The 18,339-nt window shown below is 54.9% G+C and overlaps 2 protein-coding genes across 5 annotated transcripts; both read right to left on the bottom strand.

The window, feature by feature from the left end:
• Nucleotides 1-1,282: 1,282 nt before the first annotated feature.
• LPIN3 (lipin 3) lies at nucleotides 1,283-10,313 on the bottom strand. Its single transcript, XM_017732789.1, is given in 20 exon segments — nucleotides 1,283-1,857; nucleotides 1,969-2,154; nucleotides 2,156-2,275; nucleotides 2,545-2,697; nucleotides 3,633-3,719; nucleotides 3,884-4,032; nucleotides 4,273-4,402; nucleotides 4,551-4,700; nucleotides 4,849-4,910; nucleotides 5,493-5,582; nucleotides 5,672-5,741; nucleotides 5,921-6,014; nucleotides 6,096-6,259; nucleotides 6,380-6,479; nucleotides 7,088-7,526; nucleotides 7,687-7,807; nucleotides 8,245-8,349; nucleotides 8,575-8,810; nucleotides 9,577-9,672; nucleotides 9,976-10,313. Coding segments are annotated over 20 exon segments (2,898 nt in total). The 5' UTR covers nucleotides 10,168-10,313; the 3' UTR covers nucleotides 1,283-1,703.
• Nucleotides 10,314-17,169: 6,856 nt separating this feature from the next.
• LOC108446349 (putative per-hexamer repeat protein 5) lies at nucleotides 17,170-18,331 on the bottom strand. 4 transcript variants are annotated; one of them, XM_017732783.1, is made up of 3 exons: nucleotides 18,133-18,331; nucleotides 17,964-18,096; nucleotides 17,170-17,878 (listed from the first exon to the last, which is right to left on the bottom strand). In XM_017732783.1, the coding sequence occupies exons 1-3, from the start codon at nucleotides 18,316-18,318 to the stop codon at nucleotides 17,610-17,612; spliced, it is 588 nt and encodes a 195-aa protein (XP_017588272.1). In that variant the 5' UTR covers nucleotides 18,319-18,331; the 3' UTR covers nucleotides 17,170-17,609. The 4 variants fall into 4 exon arrangements, with proteins under 4 accessions (XP_017588272.1, XP_017588267.1, XP_017588260.1 ...); XM_017732778.1 differs by having other exon boundaries at nucleotides 17,170-17,976; nucleotides 18,038-18,096; XM_017732771.1 differs by having other exon boundaries at nucleotides 17,964-18,331.
• Between the last annotated feature and the right edge of the window lie 8 nt (nucleotides 18,332-18,339).

Genomic DNA, 18,339 nt, shown 5'->3' with positions numbered 1-18,339 from the left:
GCCCTCCCCACAGGCAGAGTGTGTCCCCTGCTGCCAGGCCGGGGCTGGGCTGGGTGCCCCGCTCGGGGACACGGTGCCCCGGGGGGCTCTGGATTCTGGAGGCACAAGCAGCACCCCAGCCTGCCCTGCCCTTGCTTTGGGCCATGCCAGCCCTGTCCCAGTGCCTGGGGCCCGGCTCCCAGCCCCAGCTGGGCTCAGTTCTGGCAGCAGAGTCCTGCTCTGCCAGCGTGTCCCAGCCTGGGGGCACAGGGAACAGCCCTCAGGGCCGCACTGGAGTGACGGTGCCACTTGCTTTTCTTCCAGGACTGACTGAGATGCCAGGCAGGGATGCCACCCTTCTGTAATATGTTTTAGAGTTTGTTGTTTTCACCTGTAAAAACAGGTGAAAGAGTTTGTTATTCTCTTCTGTACATACGTTTCATACATTGCTATATAGGTTTTTATAATGTAAATACGTTTTATAGATTGTTGTTGCTATAAAGATTCTTACATTGAAAATACGTTGTGCAGTTTGTTTTGTTGCTGCTCTTCTGTAAATAAACAATCTTTATTTTTCACACCCCAGCTCTATTTGCATTTGCTTTGGGCACAGGGAGCATTTGCAGGGTTGTGGTTTCCAGTTGGTCTGGGTTCCTGGGGCTGGAGGTCCCTGAGGCTGGTGGCATGGCCAACCTTGGGCTGGGGGTACCTGTGCACAGAGGGGTCCCACTGACAGAGGTCACACTCTCCTTGCAGTTGCTTTGGACATGCACGGGAGCTGTAGGGGCAAATCCCAACAGGCCCTGGCCCATGGGACCCCCCTGTTGGAGCAGGGCTGAGCCTGAGTGGTCCTGCAGAGCCTCATCCAGGGCTCTTTCCTGGCTGGCTCTGGGGCTACCGAGGCTGCACTGGGCTGCGGGCACCCTGTGATCCCGGGCAACCTGAGGGGCTGGAGCTGGCCTGGAGGGAGCCTCAGTGCAGGAGCCTCTGGCTTTTGCAAGGTCTCCTGTCCTCATTGTCCAAAATCAGGCCCATGTACATGCAGAATAAGCCTGGATTTGTCTTCTGTTTTTAATTAATTTTGCTATGTTAGCTAAAGGAACTACGTTTTTAAAAAAAAAAAAAAAAGCCATTTTCTAGAAGGTGGTCCCATCTCCACCAGGACCCACTTGGTAGAATGCTTCAGCAAAATGAGCCCAGTCACATTTTAAAAGGTCTGGGAGCCTGGCTCCCACTTCTATGCACAGGGTTAAAGCAGACAAGAGGCAGCCTGGGTTAAGGCACTATTTATTAGTCCAGAACATTCAAAACCCCAACATCTTCCATTGCCCTTTACAAATTGGTGGGCAGCTTCAGCTACCAAAATGCAGGGAGCTGGACTGTCTGGAACACTGGTCATACCAGAGGTAGTAACAGCTATGCCAGAGGCTCAGCAATAAATACAACAGTGAACAACCACCACCTTTAAAAGAGCCAGGCTTTAGAGGAGCTACAAACACTAGAAGAGACCCAGCTTTCAGGAATTTGTGTTTAGCAACTGGAGCTTTTGTAGAGTCAGAGCTCCCTCTTACCCCCTTTGGCTGCCTGCTAAGGGGTGTCATGACCTCTATTACAAGTGCAAGATGCCCGAGCAGCAAACAGGGAGGACAAGGTGCATCTGGAGCATTTAGTCCTGGCAAAGAACATGCAGGAGAGCCCTGGGTCAGGTCTCCACAGGGATAGGGTCAGGGCAAGCCATCTAAGCCATCTAAGTCAACATCAGGCACTGGAGGTCTCCAGCAGGCACAGTGGCTGCAGTCTGGGGACACCAGACTAGCGCTCCTCCTCTGCCCCACAGGAGGGAAGAAGACCTCCACCAGCTCTGACAGCCGCTCGAAGCTGTGGGGGTAAGAAAGAAGTTACACTGGGGTCATTCAGCATTTGTTTGATGCTTCTCTGCATCAAAGCCAGGCTATCCCAAAGATGCTGAGGAAGAAACACATTGCTTACGTTGACTTTTGGTTCTTTGCGAGCTCCTGGATCAGCTCTCCCTTGGGGTTTACTGTGAATATGCGGCTCTCTGGCAGCCCTACTTGCTTGTAAGCGTAGACATCCTGCCCAAGGAAGGCCAGCACGGCGTGAGAGCTGCAGGAAGGGACCAGCACCCAGCCTGAGCCCTCCCTCCACCCCAGGAGACCCACTCACATTGGGTCTGTTCCCAAAACCCGCATAGAAGGGACACTTTGTGGCAAACAGTTTTCGGATGTCTGTCAAACAGGTGACCTTGAACACCTCTGGCTTCTTCTCAATCACCTCCCTGCAGCACAAGAGACATGACCACAGTGGCATCACCTGGCCAGGACTGTGGGCACCAAACCTGTCTGGGGCTCAGGGTAAGAGGTTTTGTGCATCAGAAGCTTCACCGTGAAGCTCCAGCAAGGCCAGGCAGCTCCCCTGCTGCCTCCCACAAAAGGCACTGTGCACCAAGGAGGGCAGAGCAGCTTAAGGCTGGGACATTCCTCAGGATCAAGCTGGGGAAGGGGGTTCTGTCCCCAGGGATACAGGAAGTGCAGGAAAGGACAGTACCTGTGGAAGGCAGACAAGAGGCTACTGGGGGAAAGCAGCATGGGGCCCATCGGGAGGCCACAGCCTTGCTCACTGACCCATTTGAGGTAGCCTTTGGTGATGTGGGCCATGCCAATAGCCCTGGCTGAGCAGTAGAGGAACTTGTAGCCGTTCCTAGAGAGAACACAGGGAGCCCCTCTGAGCTGTGACCTGGGCAAGGCATTCTCCTGCTCCGATGAGGAGGATGTAGCCAAGTACCTGGCCTAAGCCCAAACCTTACTCCAGTAAGCAAGGTGGTTCCACAAACAACATGAATCCCTTATCTGGAAACCCAGACTAAGCCCAATCCCCACCTGCCTCACACTGGGAGTCCCTGGAGCACCCTCCACACTCTCCCCAGCAGCCACACACCCACCCAGCTCAGCTGCGCAGCACCCATTGCTGCTCAGCACCCTCACACGGCACTTTCATCCCACGGCACTGCCTGTCAGTTGTGGAGGGCTCCACCCAGCCCTTGCAGACGCCCGGGCGGGGGACAGCTCGGCAGAGGTGTTACCGGGGTGGCCACTGAGAGGCAGCCGAGGCGCCGGTCCCGTCCCTGCAATTCCCGGGAGCGCATCCCTCCCGTGTTCCTCCCGAGGCCGGAACGAGCCATCCACGGGCTCACAGTGCCTCTCAGTGGCCACAGGGGCCAGGGACCAAGCTGGAGGCTCCGCGGGAAGTCACTGCTGGTGTCACCCCTCGCAGGTGAGTCCCCTGGGCTGTGGGAAGTCATTGCTGGGTGCCCAGAGAGCTACCAGCACCACAGTGCTGGGCACCACCACTCTCAGGCATGACCTTGGGTGGTCTTGTCTGCTTCGGTGCTCAGCTCTCCTCCCCAGCAAAGCCTCCACTGACACACACTCCTTCCAGGGAAGGTAATGCTAGCATCTGCTCCCAGGGGCCCTCTGCTTTCACCCCTCAACATCACGTAGGCAGCACAGCCAGCACCAGCCACAACTGACAGCAGACAGTGCAGCTGCCTGGGCCTGCATCAGCGAGTAAGAAGCCCTGACTCTGACTCCATCAGCTTCCCACTTCCCCTTGGCCTCAGCTAATCCAATACCTACAGGTGGATTTTGTGGAAGAGTTTAACAATCCCACGATGAGTCCAGTCTTTACCCAGTTGCGGCAAGATCTGTCCAAGAGCATCTGATCTAAAAGGAAAGGTCACCGGGTTAGTGCGATCCAACATGGTGAATATCCACTCCCACCCCAATGGGGTTTGTGGTCCCTCCTGCCTGCTTATGCAAGCCTTTAAAGGAGACTTTCCCCTAACAGGGGAAAACAAGGATTCTGGGGTGGGAGAAAGGCCTTTTACTTGGTGATGGTGCCATCGATGTCTGAGATCACCACTTTTTCATTCCAGTTCCACAGGTAGATGGTGGCCTCACAGCGGCATGTGCCCTGGTACTGAGTTGTCACGCTGAATGCCACCTCGTTGGGGCCATCCTGCAGATTCAACCTTCCCTGGGCAGAGGAGCAGCAAAAGTGTTACACCAGCACCAATTCACACCAGTCCAAGGCTTGCCAGAGGCCAGACTTCCACCCAGCCAGGCCAGAGACCCCAAGCCTCTACAGGGTTTTCAACCAGGGCAAAATAGTTGGATATCCTATGAAAACACGAGGTCAGGAGTAGAGAAATGCCTGTTTAAGTGTTGTCTCACCCCTACACACACAGACAGTGAAGGTGGAGGAATAAATGCATACAATTTGTTCGGAGGAGAGCCGCAGGGATTTCTTGTAGGTCGGCAGATGTTTCTGAGCAGGGGTCTCCACTGCCAACACATCCTCAGGGTGCAGGAGATGACTGTCACTGGATGACTCCTTTTCCTCCTGCCTACACAAAGTAGGAAAGGGGTCGGCCAGAGTCTTAACAAAGCTTTCTACCCTCTTTCATTAGGTAAACTTGGGAATAACTAGTGATGTAGGAGAAGAGACCAGGAGCATCCAGACTCCTGAAGATGGCCTGGGAGAGAGGCACTCACCTCTGCTGAGCAGGGTCAGGCTGCAGCATTCCCATGTTGGCTTTCCCTGTCTTGTAGAATGGCAGAGGTTTCTGAGTAGGGGCCTCCACTGCCAACACATCCCCAGGGTGCTGGGACTCATTGTCACTGGATGACTCCTTTTCCTCCTGCCTACACAAAGAAGGGAAGGGGTCAGCCAGAGTCTTAACAAAGCTTTCTGCCCTCTTTCATCAGGCAAAGTTAGGAATAACTAGTGATGTAGGAGAGGAGACCAGGAGCATCCAGACTCCTGAAGATGGCCTGGGAGGGAGGCACTCACCTCTGCTGAGCAGGGTCAGGCTGCAATGTTCCCACGCTGGCTTTCCCTGGCCTCGGCTGCTGCTGCAGGCAGAGAGGTGTGTGCTGGTTTTGGCTGAGGTAGAGTTAATTTTCTTCACAGTGACTGGTATGGGGCTGTGTTCTGGATTTGGGCTCAACACAGTGTTGACAACAGAAATGTTTCTTTTATTGCTGAGCAGTGCTTGCACAGAGCCAAGAGCAAGAGCAGGGGCTGCTTTGCTTTTCTTCCAGTTGGAACAGCAACGCCAAAAGAGGTGTCACAGCAGTCCCTGCCTTCACAGGGACACTGCTTGTGGAAGAGTAAGCACAGCCTGGTGCTATGGTGGGGCAGGGAGACCAGCAAGCACATGTGGTGCCCAGGGATCTGGCATGACGGGCACATGGCAGGAGGTCTCACCACTACAAGGTCCACATTACTGCATTACCAGGTGTTGCTCTGCTGCTCAGGCATTAGGAGACCAAAGGGGACAGCTAGAAACCTTAAGAAGTCACCTCATCAGGTCCTGGATGTCTTCATAGCCAACCTCAGGCCATCTCCAGGACCCTGCTCCCACCCCTGCCAGTCAGCAGAATGATGCCTGTCCCCTGGGGACATGGTTGTCATATCCACTGCTGCAAACATACCCCGTCTGTTGGGAATTCTCTCCTCCAGGAGAACCACCACCTTCTGTCTTTCTTGGGCGTCTTCTCCTTCACCAGTTCGTCGATGATGCTCTGTGAACATGGCAGAACATGGCGTGAGGTCAGTCCTCAGCCCAGGCCCTGCTAAGAATCACAGCCAGTAAATCTGTTACACCACTGACCTCAGGAATGTTCCTCTGGAAAGCCTGCAGGGACAGGACTATGGGACCAGCCACTGCCCAGCTGTAATACCTAGAAAAAACAAGAGGGATGGGCACATCACCATCCTGCAGCATGGCCAGGTCCCACAGCTACTTTGGTACAGTCATGGGCTGGCATGGAGTCACATTTCTACAGGAGGGTTTCCATAGGGACAAAGGGGCCGTGCTGTCCATTGTGGAACAAAGCAGCAGGAAGAGCCATCCACTCACTTGTTGTTGATCATTATCACCAGGTTCGGGTCACTGATGAGCCTTGGATTCTCAGCAAACCGCTGGTAGGAAACCATGTGCTCCATGAACTTCTCTGGTGGGACAGAGGCTGTGTTATGCCATTGGGGGATAAAAAGGGTTTCAGGGCTGCAGATTCCCCTCCCCTCCCACCTACCATGAGAGATCTGCCTGTTGCCCCTGAGGCCCCCGCACAGTGACAGGGCAACTGTAGGCATCGAGTCAGAGTCCGTGGGGTGGTTGGCAGGCAAGGTGGATGGCAGCTGGACACACAGAGGGTTGCTGGGCTCTGTCATAGGCCTCAAAGTCTGCTCTGTGTCACTGCCAGCAAGGGAAGAAATGGTGGTGACATCAGAGAATAGCTTTAAACACACCTCCATCTTTTGCACCAAGGGAATTGCTCAAAAATATCTGAGGTTGGCCAGCTGGGGCAAGTCATACCTCCTGGGGAAATAGAGAGCCACCTGCTTCTTGTCCAGCTTGGAGAGGTCTTCCAGGCAAATGTTACTGGGACTCAAGTGAGGACTTATTTTGGTGGATCCTCAATGCACAGACAGAAGAGAGCTTAGCTGAATCACCTTTCCAACCACCCCACCATCTATCGAGAAAGCCAACAGCATCATCTTCCATCATATCCATGTACCATACAAATGGGACAGCCATTTTCCTACTGGAAAAGTTGCTGTAAGTCAACAGCAACAGAAGTGCCTCAAGACACCTGCACTAGCATGATCCTTAAATACACCCTCAAGTGGGGCACATAAATGCTTCTCTGTGATTTTCCCTGACTTGGCATGCTCAGCATGAAGCCACAAGTCAGGCCAGGTGCTGTCAGACACTTGAAGTTAAGGTATGGCCTGTACTGCTGAGAAATCTTCTAAGTATGCAAAAGCAGAGACATTCAGGGATGGACTTCAGGGAACACAAGGCAAGAAAGCCTTCCTGGGAGCTGGGTGGTCACTGAAAAATGGACACCTAAGGGATGTCTCTTCAAAGCAAAGGAGCTGGTAGCACACAGAGAAGGCAAAGTAAACACACCACACTTGGAAGTCAAGGAGTTACACTAAATGGACAACCCAGGAGGTCATCTGAGTCAGACACATCGGCAGGCTCAAACACCACTTCAAGCAGCACCAGTCACCCTCTCACCTTGCTTCCTCTGCCTCTCCAGCTGGGACTTGGGGTCTTCTGAGCCTGACTGCCTAGGAGCAGTGGCTCCCTCACAGGGCTCCACATCTTGCTGAACCTCTGGCACAACACTAACATCTCCCTTCTGCTTCTCTTGTGGGTTTGAGTAGGTCCCCAAAAATCTCTTTGCCCTGACAGCACGGAAGATGTCCTTCAGCCTGAAGATTCTGTTCCCAGCCTGGGGTGCAAGCGTTGGCTCAGTAACAGACACAGCCAAGGAATGGGGTATGCCCTTTGCTCCTGCTGGGCTTGAATCCCTTCCTGGGTATTCAGAGGTGGCAACAAGAGGGGTTGCCTTATCCACTGGGACTAGTGTTGCAGAGATGGTGGGTGCTGCAGCAATCTTTTGCAGCAGCATCTTTGTGGACTTGGCTGGTTTAACTCGCACCAATTTATTCACCTCAAGGAAAGCAGAGGAACAGGTTTGAGGATGGGAAGTTGCCCAAAGCATCACACAGAAAAGGACAACTTTCTTAAGGCTGCCTGGCCACAGCCTCCTCTGCTTTCTGTAGGTCTTTTGAACACCCATTCCCAGCAAAAGAGCAAGAGCAGGGACTCACCTGAGGGAGCTTTCCCCAGGTCCACTTCACATGGGATTCAGCCCCTAGAGCAAAATTCTCCTGTGGTCTGACCTCCAGTTCAGAATCACTTTTGGGAGAAGATGGATGGCTCAGCATGAAGCTGCAGGAAGAGAAGGTGATGTGGGGCCTCACCTATACTGCGGCCCCATGCTCTCCTATCAGTGCAAGGACATTTGGGGCCAAGAACCCTGTAAGGCTAGTTTTCCATGAAGTCACTTCTACCCTATGAGATTGTCACTCCCAAAGGACCAAGACCTATGGAAGCTGAGACCTGAGGATGCAAAGTGCTATGCCAGCAGTTGCCCAGAGCAGCTCAGCAGCAGAGAGACCTCTGCATGTAGGCTTCTCACACCTGTGACCATGGCCACAAGTGTCCCTTGTGGTCTCTGAGCTTTCTTCCAGCCACACTGTATCAGGCTAGGAAAACCCTCCTCTCCTGACACCTCCAAGTCACTTTTCCATACCACCTTCCCTGCCATGAGGAACATGCCCTGCTCTCACCAGAGCTGAGCAGAACACCTTGGCTCTGTGCGTTACCTGTCCACTCTGAGCAGCTCCCCATCAGAGTATGGGTATATCTCTTGGGGCTGCAATGACTCGGTTTCTTCAAGGAGATCAGCAAAGGATGAACATGCTGCATCACTGCAAAGGAGGAAAGAGAGAGCACTTGTGCTGCTCTCAAGCAGCAGCCTCCTCTCCAGAAAGCTGGCAATACCCAGCTTCACCCTTCCCCCTGGCTCTCTAACCCACAGGAGACTGGGCTCCAACTTGCAAACACTTTCCCCCTGTTTCAGTACTGATGGGCATCGCCAAATGAACCCACAGGCTTGACCCCCTGTACCACCCTGCCCATGCCAAGCAGCTCACCTTGGGGCTGGCAGCTCGCATGGCTTCTTCATGGACACGTCACTTTTGGCCTCATCAGAGCTGTCAGAACCCAACTCCGACACCTCCTTCCTCTGGGGCCTTCTCTTGCGTCGCCTCCTCTTGCGCAGGATCAGTCCAGCGCTGGTAGCCTCCAGCTCACAGGAGGGCTGAACACCATCCTTTGGGCTCCGTGCCTTGTAGATGGGGGATGTGCGGAGGAAGTAGGGGATGCTGCCCTGAAACAGGGATGGGGAAGAGCCTATCAGCTCCCTCCAGCACCCTCCTTTCCAGCCTAGCAGGGCATTGCTCTCTGTGGAGCATACTATGGAACAGCACAACCAACACCACTGAGCCCTCAGCTCAGGGGTGGTTTTGTGGCCTGGCCTAAAAGGAAAGGATTTTTACCTACAACATGTGAATAAAAGAACATTAGGGTGATCCAGCCACAAGCTAAAGACATCTTTAACACAGGCAAGGAAAGACAGGCAGGAGATGGCACCACAAGACCAGAATTACCAAGGCTGAAATGGGATTTTACCCCAGAGCCCCTTCCTACTCCCAAACCTAGCCCAAGCCAACAGTGACCACAAGTCTGCCTGAGAGTAGAGCTGCCAGGATTTCTGGAAGCCACAACTAGTCTCATCCCACTTCCCACTGGAGCAGGCAGCCTGCCACAGCATCTGTCTCATTCTCATCCCTGTCACAAGATCCCCTGAGAGGCCAAGCTCCAAGATATCCGCCTGTCTGGCCAGTAGCCATGCCCATTGATGGAGACCAGTCTGGGATGCAGATATTTGGTCTAATACTCCCCTCAGGGTGCTCCACCACGCAGGTTGCAAGGTCCTTTGAGCAGGAACCTTTCCAGACACAGAAAACATCAGACGGGACAATGGAGTCACTCTGGGGAAGAGCAGCATTCCAAACCTGGTCATTCCACCTCAACCCCACACTTCCAGGTAGTCACAGTGGGACACAGACGTGTAGCACCTACTCATCACCCACCTCATGCTCTTCTGACTCCTCAACAAAGAAGGCCTCTCCATTGTCTCCCAGCTTCATGTGCAGATCCACAGGCTCCCCATTGATTTCAATGTCAACCTAGCAAGGGACAGAAGCAGGGGCACTTCCTGAGGGAGGGGATGGGTAGAAATTGCTCACAGGGCTGACAGCCGCACAGCCTTTGAGGCAAGGGACCTCTCCCAATTTTCCTGGAGAGAACATTCCTCCCTGGAAATGGATGGGTTCCATTTGGGGGCATCCCTTTAAAAACTTGGCAAGCATCCCTTTCAGTGGGCTCCCATTTCCCTCAAACAAGGTCTTTCCATAACCTGTGGGTTATAGAAGATCCTGGTTCTGGAGACACTGGAAAGGAAGCATAGCCCCAGGGCAGGCACCACTTACCACCTTCTCCTTGGAGCGCAGCACTCCCAGCTTCCCAAAGCGCACGTGAAATGGGGAGCACTTGAAGGAGTTGTCAGGCTGCCTCACCACGACCACATCGATGCAGCCTGACAGGGTGGCGGGGTTCAGATCCCGGTACAGCTCCTTCACTGTGACAAAGACGCTCTCAGCCAGCTGCCCCATGTAGTTCATGGTTTGAGACTGCAAGGGAGAGACAGGAAGAGATTCAGGTGGGGGAAGAGAACTCCAGCAGCTAAAAGCAATGTGAGTTTACTGTAGGAGAGTCATGCCATGGCTGCAAACACAGCTCCATCACGGGGATAGGTAAGCCTCTAGAAAAACTGAGGCAAACACCTGAAGAGCCTTGATGAAGATTAGCCACGGCCTCTGTGAGCACCACAAAACCATGAGTTATTGCATCCAGCTTGGAGGAGAGATGCCCTTGCCATTGGGATACACCGTCACATTTGCCCCTTGGGAGGGCAAATACAACCTCACAACAACACTGCACAGTCAAGCTGTCAACATCCCATTCAAACAAGAACTGGGCTGGCAGGAGACCTCCTGTCCTGTGCTGTCCTTAGAAATTCCCAGACAGCTCAGGGCAGAGAGGTGGGAAGTCCAAGCTGCTCCATACACCACACATTCACTTTGAACGAAGTCCAAACCTAACATTTCTCACTCGGAGGGAAAGGCATCCCACATAGGCATTGCAGAATTGGCCAAACATGGCTCTTGTACAAGCCAGAACTTGTGCTGGCAGAACAGCCAGGAGATGGTGTGGTGTCCTCGGGGACTCACCACAGCCCCCAGTTCACACTCAATCCCAAGGGCGGCTGGGGGGAGTTGGTTCCTTACCCAAAGGGATGATGACAAGCATGTACCACACGACAAGCCGTCTGCCCCAGCAGGTACCTAGCCTCTCCGATCCGTTTTGCACAAGCTCAGCCCTGTCCCATTCCCAGACATCCCTCCTGGAAGGCAGTCTGAGGGAGCAGACATGGTTCCCGCTCCATGCCCCGTCCCCCACCTCTCCCTGGCAGCCGGGAGTAAGCTCAAATCCCAGATCCTCTCCGGGGGATGATAGCAGGGAAGTCCTAGCCAGCTCCCGAAGCTTCGGTGCCTCCATCAGCTCTGCTGTGAGCGGGGCCAGGGTCACAGGGCCAATCACCAACCTGCTGAGCCCAGCTTTCCCAGGCATTGCTGCTGGGGTGGGCAGCCCTCCAACTGCCTTCCCTGCTGTGCCGCAGGGCCTGGCAGCAAACGGGAGAGAGCTCCTCGCTGCACATGGGGGAGGTTTTGGAGAGGAGGAATGATCACACTGACTGATACTCCCAGGGCAGCAGTGATGAGCTCCCAGTTCAGATATACACTGACACAGGCCTGAAAAGTGCATAGGGAATGTCCTGAGCAGGGAAATCCCATAGCATTTGGGGTGGGGGCTTGGAAATTATCCCCAGATAAGATGCACTGAGCACCACCTTCATGGTGAATGCAGGGTGCAAGAGCTCAACATAGCACTGCAGCCACACAGCAAAACAAGTGCCAGGGCCATGTCCCCTCTGCAGAGCCACTGTCCCACCCTTCCCTCAATGGGCAGCTGCCCCCTCCCCAAGCATCTTGTTGCTGGGGACTGCTTGGAATGGCTCTGGTACAGTTTTCAGCTCTCTGAATTTACTCCCTGTTGGCCTCACCCAAAACAGCTGGAGATAGTCAGGGGATGCAGAGAAGAGACTTCTCCCTGCAGGCCTCGGCCCTACCATGGATGGAGCAGGCCCATTGGGGAGGTGAAGGGTAGACTATAGTCTGGAGACAGATTAATAGGCAGACAGAGCAAGAGTAAAAGTCTTCAAGTCACATTCAATAAATAAACAAACCCTCTTGAGGAATGGGGCATTTCCAGCCCTCAGCCCCCAAACCAGCAAGGATCACAGCCCTCCACCGCACAGCTCTTGTGGAGGATGAAGGGGACAGTCCTCCCCTGCAGACAGCTCACATCGACCTCCAGAGCCAAAGAGCAGCCCAAAATAAACCAGAACTTTGCTGACACCAGTCTACCTTGCTCCTGGGCCACCCTGCCCATCCATCGCACGCTGCCAACCAACAGGACCTTCCCCATTACCTGGGCAGCTGCTGAGCCTCAGCACCTCCTCGGCTTCTCCGCAAAACTAAACCCCGTGGGTTGCTCTGTGCCGGCAGCAGCACTCACCCTCAGCTCCTCCTCCTCCCTGCTGCTTCCTTGCTCTCACCTGAGCGAGGGGAAGGCCCAGGCTCCACACGGGGCCTCCTGCTGAGGGCCCTGCCAGGCTGGGGGTGGCTCTGGGGTGGCAGCTGACATCTGGGGCTCACCCAACAGTCCCGTTTGCTCCAGCAGCCCCACCCGCAGCTGCCTTGTGCCCGTGGAGACCCTTCCTTCTCCAACCCACCATCCCACAAGGGCACGGTGAAGTCTTAATGAGACATAAAGGGTGGCCAAACCCCAGGGGCTCGTCTGCCCTGCATCATCTCCAGGGGGATGGGAAGAGGGCATGGTGAAAGGAAAGCACAAAAAAGCAGACACTTTAAGAAAACTGGTGGTCTCCAGATCTCAGGGAGCCTGACAGCAGTGGGGAAGTGATGGGGAATAGCAGGGTGGACTCGGGTGAGCAACTGAGGTGATGGGGATTTTTTGTACCCCCCAAAAAGTGCATTACTGCCACCATACTATAACTACAGGGCAGTGATGTGGCTGGTGTGGGCTCTGTCCTGTATTTACCCAACCTTTGTGCTTCCTCAGCAGCCTCTCTGGCTCCACGCGGGGCCTCCTGCTGAGGGCCCTGCCAGGCTGGGGGTGGCTCTGGGGTGGCAGCTGACATCTGGGGCTCACCCAACAGTCCCGTTTGCTCCAGCAGCCCCACCCGCAGCTGCCTTGTGCCCGTGGAGACCCTTCCTTCTCCAACCCACCGTCCCACAAGGGCACGGTGAAGTCTTAATGAGACATAAAGGGTGGCCAAACCCCAGGGGCTCGTCTGCCCTGCATCATCTCCAGGGGGATGGGAAGAGGGCATGGTGAAAGGAAAGCACAAAAAAGCAGACACTTTAAGAAAACTGGTGGTCTCCAGATCTCAGGGAGCCTGACAGCAGTGGGGAAGTGATGGGGAATAGCAGGGTGGACTCGGGTGAGCAACTGAGGTGATGGGGATTTTTTGTACCCCCCAAAAAGTGCATTACTGCCACCATACTATAACTACAGGGCAGTGATGTGGCTGGTGTGGGCTCTGTCCTGTATTTACCCAACCTTTGTGCTTCCTCAGCAGCCTCTCTGCTGGCTTTTGGAGTGATGGGGATTGAGTGGTGGCACTTTAGGGACAAAGGCTCTCCAACACATCACTCATGGAGCTGACATTGTGCCGTGAGAGCAGGGAAGTGCCAGAGCTGGAGGGTGGCTGCTTAGGACATCTTTAGCCCCTGAGAAAAGGATCCAAAGATGATGTGTTGATCTGCAGAAATGCCACAGCTCATTCCTAGGCAAGCCCTGTTAGCTCACAGTACCTCACTTTCCTCAGCTATGCTGATGGCAATTGGAGGCACAGAGATCCCCCCTGTGCCTGTCCAGTGCCAAGCAGGGCCTGGTATACAAGATCCCAGTCCCAACACAGGAACTTTCCTGAAGGCTGTGACAGACCTGCTGAGGAAGGAAGCGTATTTTCCAGCAGCTTAGTGTTCTGAGAGCTCTGCCCCTTGGTGAAATTGGACTGAAAGCAGCTATTGTGAGTGGCTGGGCATGGCTAAGGTCCCTGAGGAGCGTGGGCTGACACTGAGGTGTAGGTGGCTGCCACCAAACCCCACAGCCCATGGCAAGGTCACTGGGCACTTGTGCCCAGCAGGGAAGGAGCCTGCTTGAACCTACATCAAGACACCTCATGAGATGTGACACTTCAGGTGTTGTCCTTGGACCAGTGCTCGCTGATGCCACTGGAGCCAGTCTCATCCAGGGCAGGGGGTTACACCCTGCAAGCCCTGAGGCCATAACACAAACCCCAAGCCTGGAAGACAAAAGCAAGGACAGATCTGGGCTGCAGATGCCTGGTAACTGGTAAATAATGCTGCAGAGGTCATTCAACAGAGCACATTCCAGTGCAGGACACCATTTCTTCCTCAGCCAGCTGAGTGGATCCTCAGGTGTGCATGGAGAAGGAAAAGAATGCCAGCAGGAGCATGCAGGCAGCTCAGCCTTGCTGTGGCTCCAAGCCCCCACCCTCTGGACATGGGGATGAGCTCCTGGCACTTGGGCACCCTGCAGCAGTACAGTCCCCACCACTTACTTCCAAGGCTCCTTGCCCCACTGGTTTTCCCCACCAGTCCTTACCCCTGGTTCCTGACACACCAATCTTTGCTTGTGCCCCCATGCTCCTGCAGCAGATCCCCAGATGTGCCATGGCTGTTCTGGGTGATGGCCGTTCCTCCCGGCATCCTACCCTGCAGTCCAACCTTTCACTTTCTTCTTCTTTCCTTCTTTCTCCTCCAAAAAGCTTAGAGCACTTTAATTGCCATGGTAATTTTTTGCAAAGCCATAAAATCATCCTTGGTTCCTGCTAGCTGCTTTTCATACTTCCTCTTAACTCCCCTTTCCTCTTTTTTGGAAGGTGAGCCTTGCAGATCCATCCCTCCCTGTGCTTGTAACCCTGCACACCCCAATTTCAATGTGTATCTTGTTCATCCTCCCCCAGGAGCTGCTCCAACAGGGAGAGGTTTCTTCCCCCTTTTGGGGAACAGATGTTTGCAACGAGCCTTTGCAAAACAAGACAGATATTTTTATTAGTCAACTGAAATGCAATATTTTCACCTCCTTGCATTCCAAAAAGCTCACAGCCACATCCATCTTGGCAGCTCTTGTCCTGCATCCCAGCACTCCCCATCCTTCCCAGATTGCAGCCTTCACCCATAACAGGGCACCTCTGCCTTCTGGGCTGCCCATACCTCCGCTGACTGTCGTGCTGAAAGCCCTACATCCTGAGATCCTGGGCCTCTCTAGAAAAACTCCATCCATCCATCCATCCATCCATCCATCCATCCATCCATCCATCCACTTGGCAGCTGGGAGCACCCCCAAACTGCCCAGAAGCCTCCTAAATTTTCCTCTTCCCAAAAAGCAAGTTGTGTCTTCAGTCACAGGGTGAGAGAGTGGACAAGCTGTGTCAAAAAGTTGGGCTTCTTCTTCCCCCTCTTTGCATTTTGACAGCTGCTGTAGCCCAGCCAGGCCACAGCCAATTCTCCAGCTGCCTCCAAGGCGGGAGTTGATGAGGAGTTTGCCTCTTCCCTTGACCAATACATTATTTCTCTGGGATTTTCCCAGCTGTTCGATCTCGTATTTGAGTTGCTTGGCAGTCCCTTGGGACGCATCTCCTTGGATCCTGCCTTGCTCCCTGCCTCTTCAAGGGCCTGAAATGTCTGGAGGGAGGTCAGACAATCCAGCAGTGAGACAGACTCGAGGAGCTGGCCAACCCACCTGCCTTCGTGCTGGCTGAGACCTGACACAGCTCAGGTCCGCAGAGATGCTGCAGAGGACAGGAAGGGAACCAAGTTGACTAAAAAGGGTCTTATTTTGCTTTGCAGACAAGCAAAGCTGGGGCTGGAACAGGAGAAATCCCTCCAGCTGTGGGGCTCAGCTAGTAGCTGGGGACACCAGCACTGTTTGATGGCTGGAAGCCCACGTTGCAAACCCCTGCGGCATCCGAACCCTCTTATCACCCCAGAGTCAGGAAGCCGTGTTCTCCTGTTCCCTTTCCCACACCAGAAGGATGCTCCAGGACCTCACTGTTCTGTGGCACAACCCTATGATGACGACTAGCCTGGCTCCTTTCTCCCTGGCTCTGCTCTGTCTTTACTGTCCCCTTTACATGGGGGTTTCCTGAGATGCTTGCAAAATCCAGGCAGCAGCCAGGCAGGCTGAGGCATGGCTGTAAAGATGCCTTTTCCTGAACGCTGTGCACTGAGCAGGATGCTGCAGACACCACAGGTCTGGTGAGGGATGGCCAGAGCCATCGGGCTGGGTGACAGCAGTCAATCAACACATCAGGTTCAAGGTCCCTGTGCCGGGCAGCTCCCTGGAGCAGCTGCCTGCTGCTGGCAGGGCTGTCATCCCTGGCTGACATTCCTCTGCTGTGACCCTCCAGGGAATGCCTGCCAGAGGCTGGCATGTGAAAGGGCTTTCTCATTATCATGGCCCCTTCTCTCAGCAGAGAGAAACAGTGTTTTAAGAGGAAGGGGAGCTTGGGGAAGGCTGGCATAGTTTCCTGACCCTCAGCTGACTGGGCTGGAGCTCCCATTTCCTCTCCTGGATCAACAAAGAGCTCCAGAAGCTTGTGAAAGGGGTGATTCAGCAAAACAGGATGAGAGGAGAGGCAGAAACACCAAGTCAGCACAGCTGGATGGGGTCAAATTCCCATCCTGTGAAAGCCATGGGGAGCAAGGCTCAGGTGTCCTACTCCCTCAGGCACAGGGACAACTCCTGAAAGTCCAGCTGTTCTGCATACCAGCCCTGGAGTCAGGAATACAACAGGAAAACAGCGTTGTTGGTTTTGTTTTTTCTTTCCCATTCCCAGAAAGATCAAGTCAGACTGGCCTGGCATGTGATGGAGTGGGTGGGAAAACCATTTTGCCTGAAAAGGAGGAAATGCCATCCTCAGTCCCCAATCACAAGCATTGAAAAAGCTGAATTACAGCCGCAGGACTGGTTGAAACCATCCATTCTGGTTTAAAAACATACTCTGCTGATTTGGCTCCTAGTTTCTGACCTGTTGGAAGTTCACATTTCTTCTGTAAACACAAAGGGTTCAAGTTTATTTAAAAAGAAAAGCCAGAAAGCTGCAATTCCCACACAGTTGTGTGGCTCCAAGAGCCAGGGCTTGCAGAGAAATCCAGCCCTACACTCAAACCGGGAGAGCTGAGAGCCCTGAGCAAAACATGGTCCTGAAAAATGAAGTCTCTGAACTGAGAGCCCTCAGTTTTTTCGTCCCAGCTGCCGACAATCCAGCCAGGACTGCACTCTAAAGCCAACAGCTTTAGATAAGTGACATATTTACATCAATATAACTGTGAGCAGAGCCTGACCATCAGCCCCGAATTCAGGAAAAGTGGGATTATGCGCACATTTAGGCAGCTGGGAAATCTTTTCTCTTTTGTCCAAAGCCGGTATCTGATTTCAAGACAAGATCTTTCCAAGCCACGCTTTATTTAAAAGAAATAGTTGCTGCTCGGTTCGATTCCTGACTGGCTCACAGCAGGCTGGGAGTGACGCTGCCAAAGCCTTGGGGTGCAGCAGTTTGGGCACCCCAAGCACCTCTCCAGCCCGGGGAATGCCGGGCGGGGCACAGAGGAGCTCTGGGGTCCAGCCCCCGAGCGCAGCTCACCCCATGGCTGAACCCCCGAGCCCCCCGCCCGCAGCAGCCCCCCTCCTGCACCGGGTCCCGCCTCCCCGGGGGACAGCGACTGGGAAAGGGAAGGGGCTGGGGGCTTCCAGCCACCCAACCATCCATGCCTGGTCCAGCCGTGCAGGGCTGCCCGCCCCGAGCCGCCCGCGGGTCTTGACAGCGCTGATGGAGATCACGGACCGTGAGCCCGTTCCCCCGCGAGCCCAGCGCCGCCGGACCGGTTCAGCTCCCTGCGGGGAGCGGCACAGGCAGCGGGGGCGGCGGGGTCCGGGGCGCACCGCTCCGTGCCCGGGGCCCGGCGGGGGCCGCACGCTCCTCGTCACCCTCCCCGTGCTCGGTGCTGCTCCCCGGTACGCGCACCCCACGGGCTGCTACGAGCACCCGGGGCAAACCCCCGGTGCAGGCGCTCGCCGCGCTCCCCGGTGTCGGTCCATATCCCAGTCCCGGTGACCGATCCCGGTCCTGGTTCATATGCCAGCCCCGGTGCCCGGTCCCTGTCCCGGTCCATATCCCAGTCCTGGTCCCGGTCCCTGTCCATATCCCAGTCCCGGTGACCGATCCCTGTCCATATCCCAGCCCCGGTGCCCGGTCCCTGTCCCGGTCCATATCCCAGTCCCGGTGACCGATCCCGGTCCTGGTTCATATGCCAGCCCCGGTGCCCGGTCCCTGTCCCGGTCCATATCCCAGTCCCGGTGACCGATCCCGGTCCCTGTCCATATCCCAGTCCCGGTCCCGGTCCTGGTCCCTGTCCATATCCCAACTCCGGTGCCCAGTCCCTGTCCCGGTCCATGTCCCGGTCCCGATCCCGGTCCCTGTCCATATCCCAGCCCCGGTCCCGGTCCCTGTCCATATCCCAGCCCCGGTGCCCGATCCCAGTCCCGGTCCATATCCCAGTCCCGGTGCCCGATCCCGGTCCCGATCCCGGTCCCATCCCGACCCACCCGGTGTCCCC

This window comes from Corvus brachyrhynchos, unplaced genomic scaffold (assembly GCF_000691975.1).
Source record: "Corvus brachyrhynchos isolate BGI_N302 unplaced genomic scaffold, ASM69197v1 scaffold10, whole genome shotgun sequence".
NCBI lineage: Eukaryota > Metazoa > Chordata > Aves > Passeriformes > Corvidae > Corvus > Corvus brachyrhynchos.
This window is presented reverse-complemented; position numbering and strand designations above follow the sequence as displayed.

Bases quoted from the DNA above. Each gene is read 5' to 3' on its own strand.
- LOC108446349 (XM_017732766.1), bottom strand. From the start codon at position 18,318: ATGGGACCGGGATCGGGACCGGGATCGGGCACCGGGACTGGGATATGG. The intron at 17,977-18,037 runs CTGGCATATGAA...CCGGGACAGGGA, and splicing joins ACAGGGACCGGGCACCGGGG to CCGGGCACCGGGGCTGGGAT.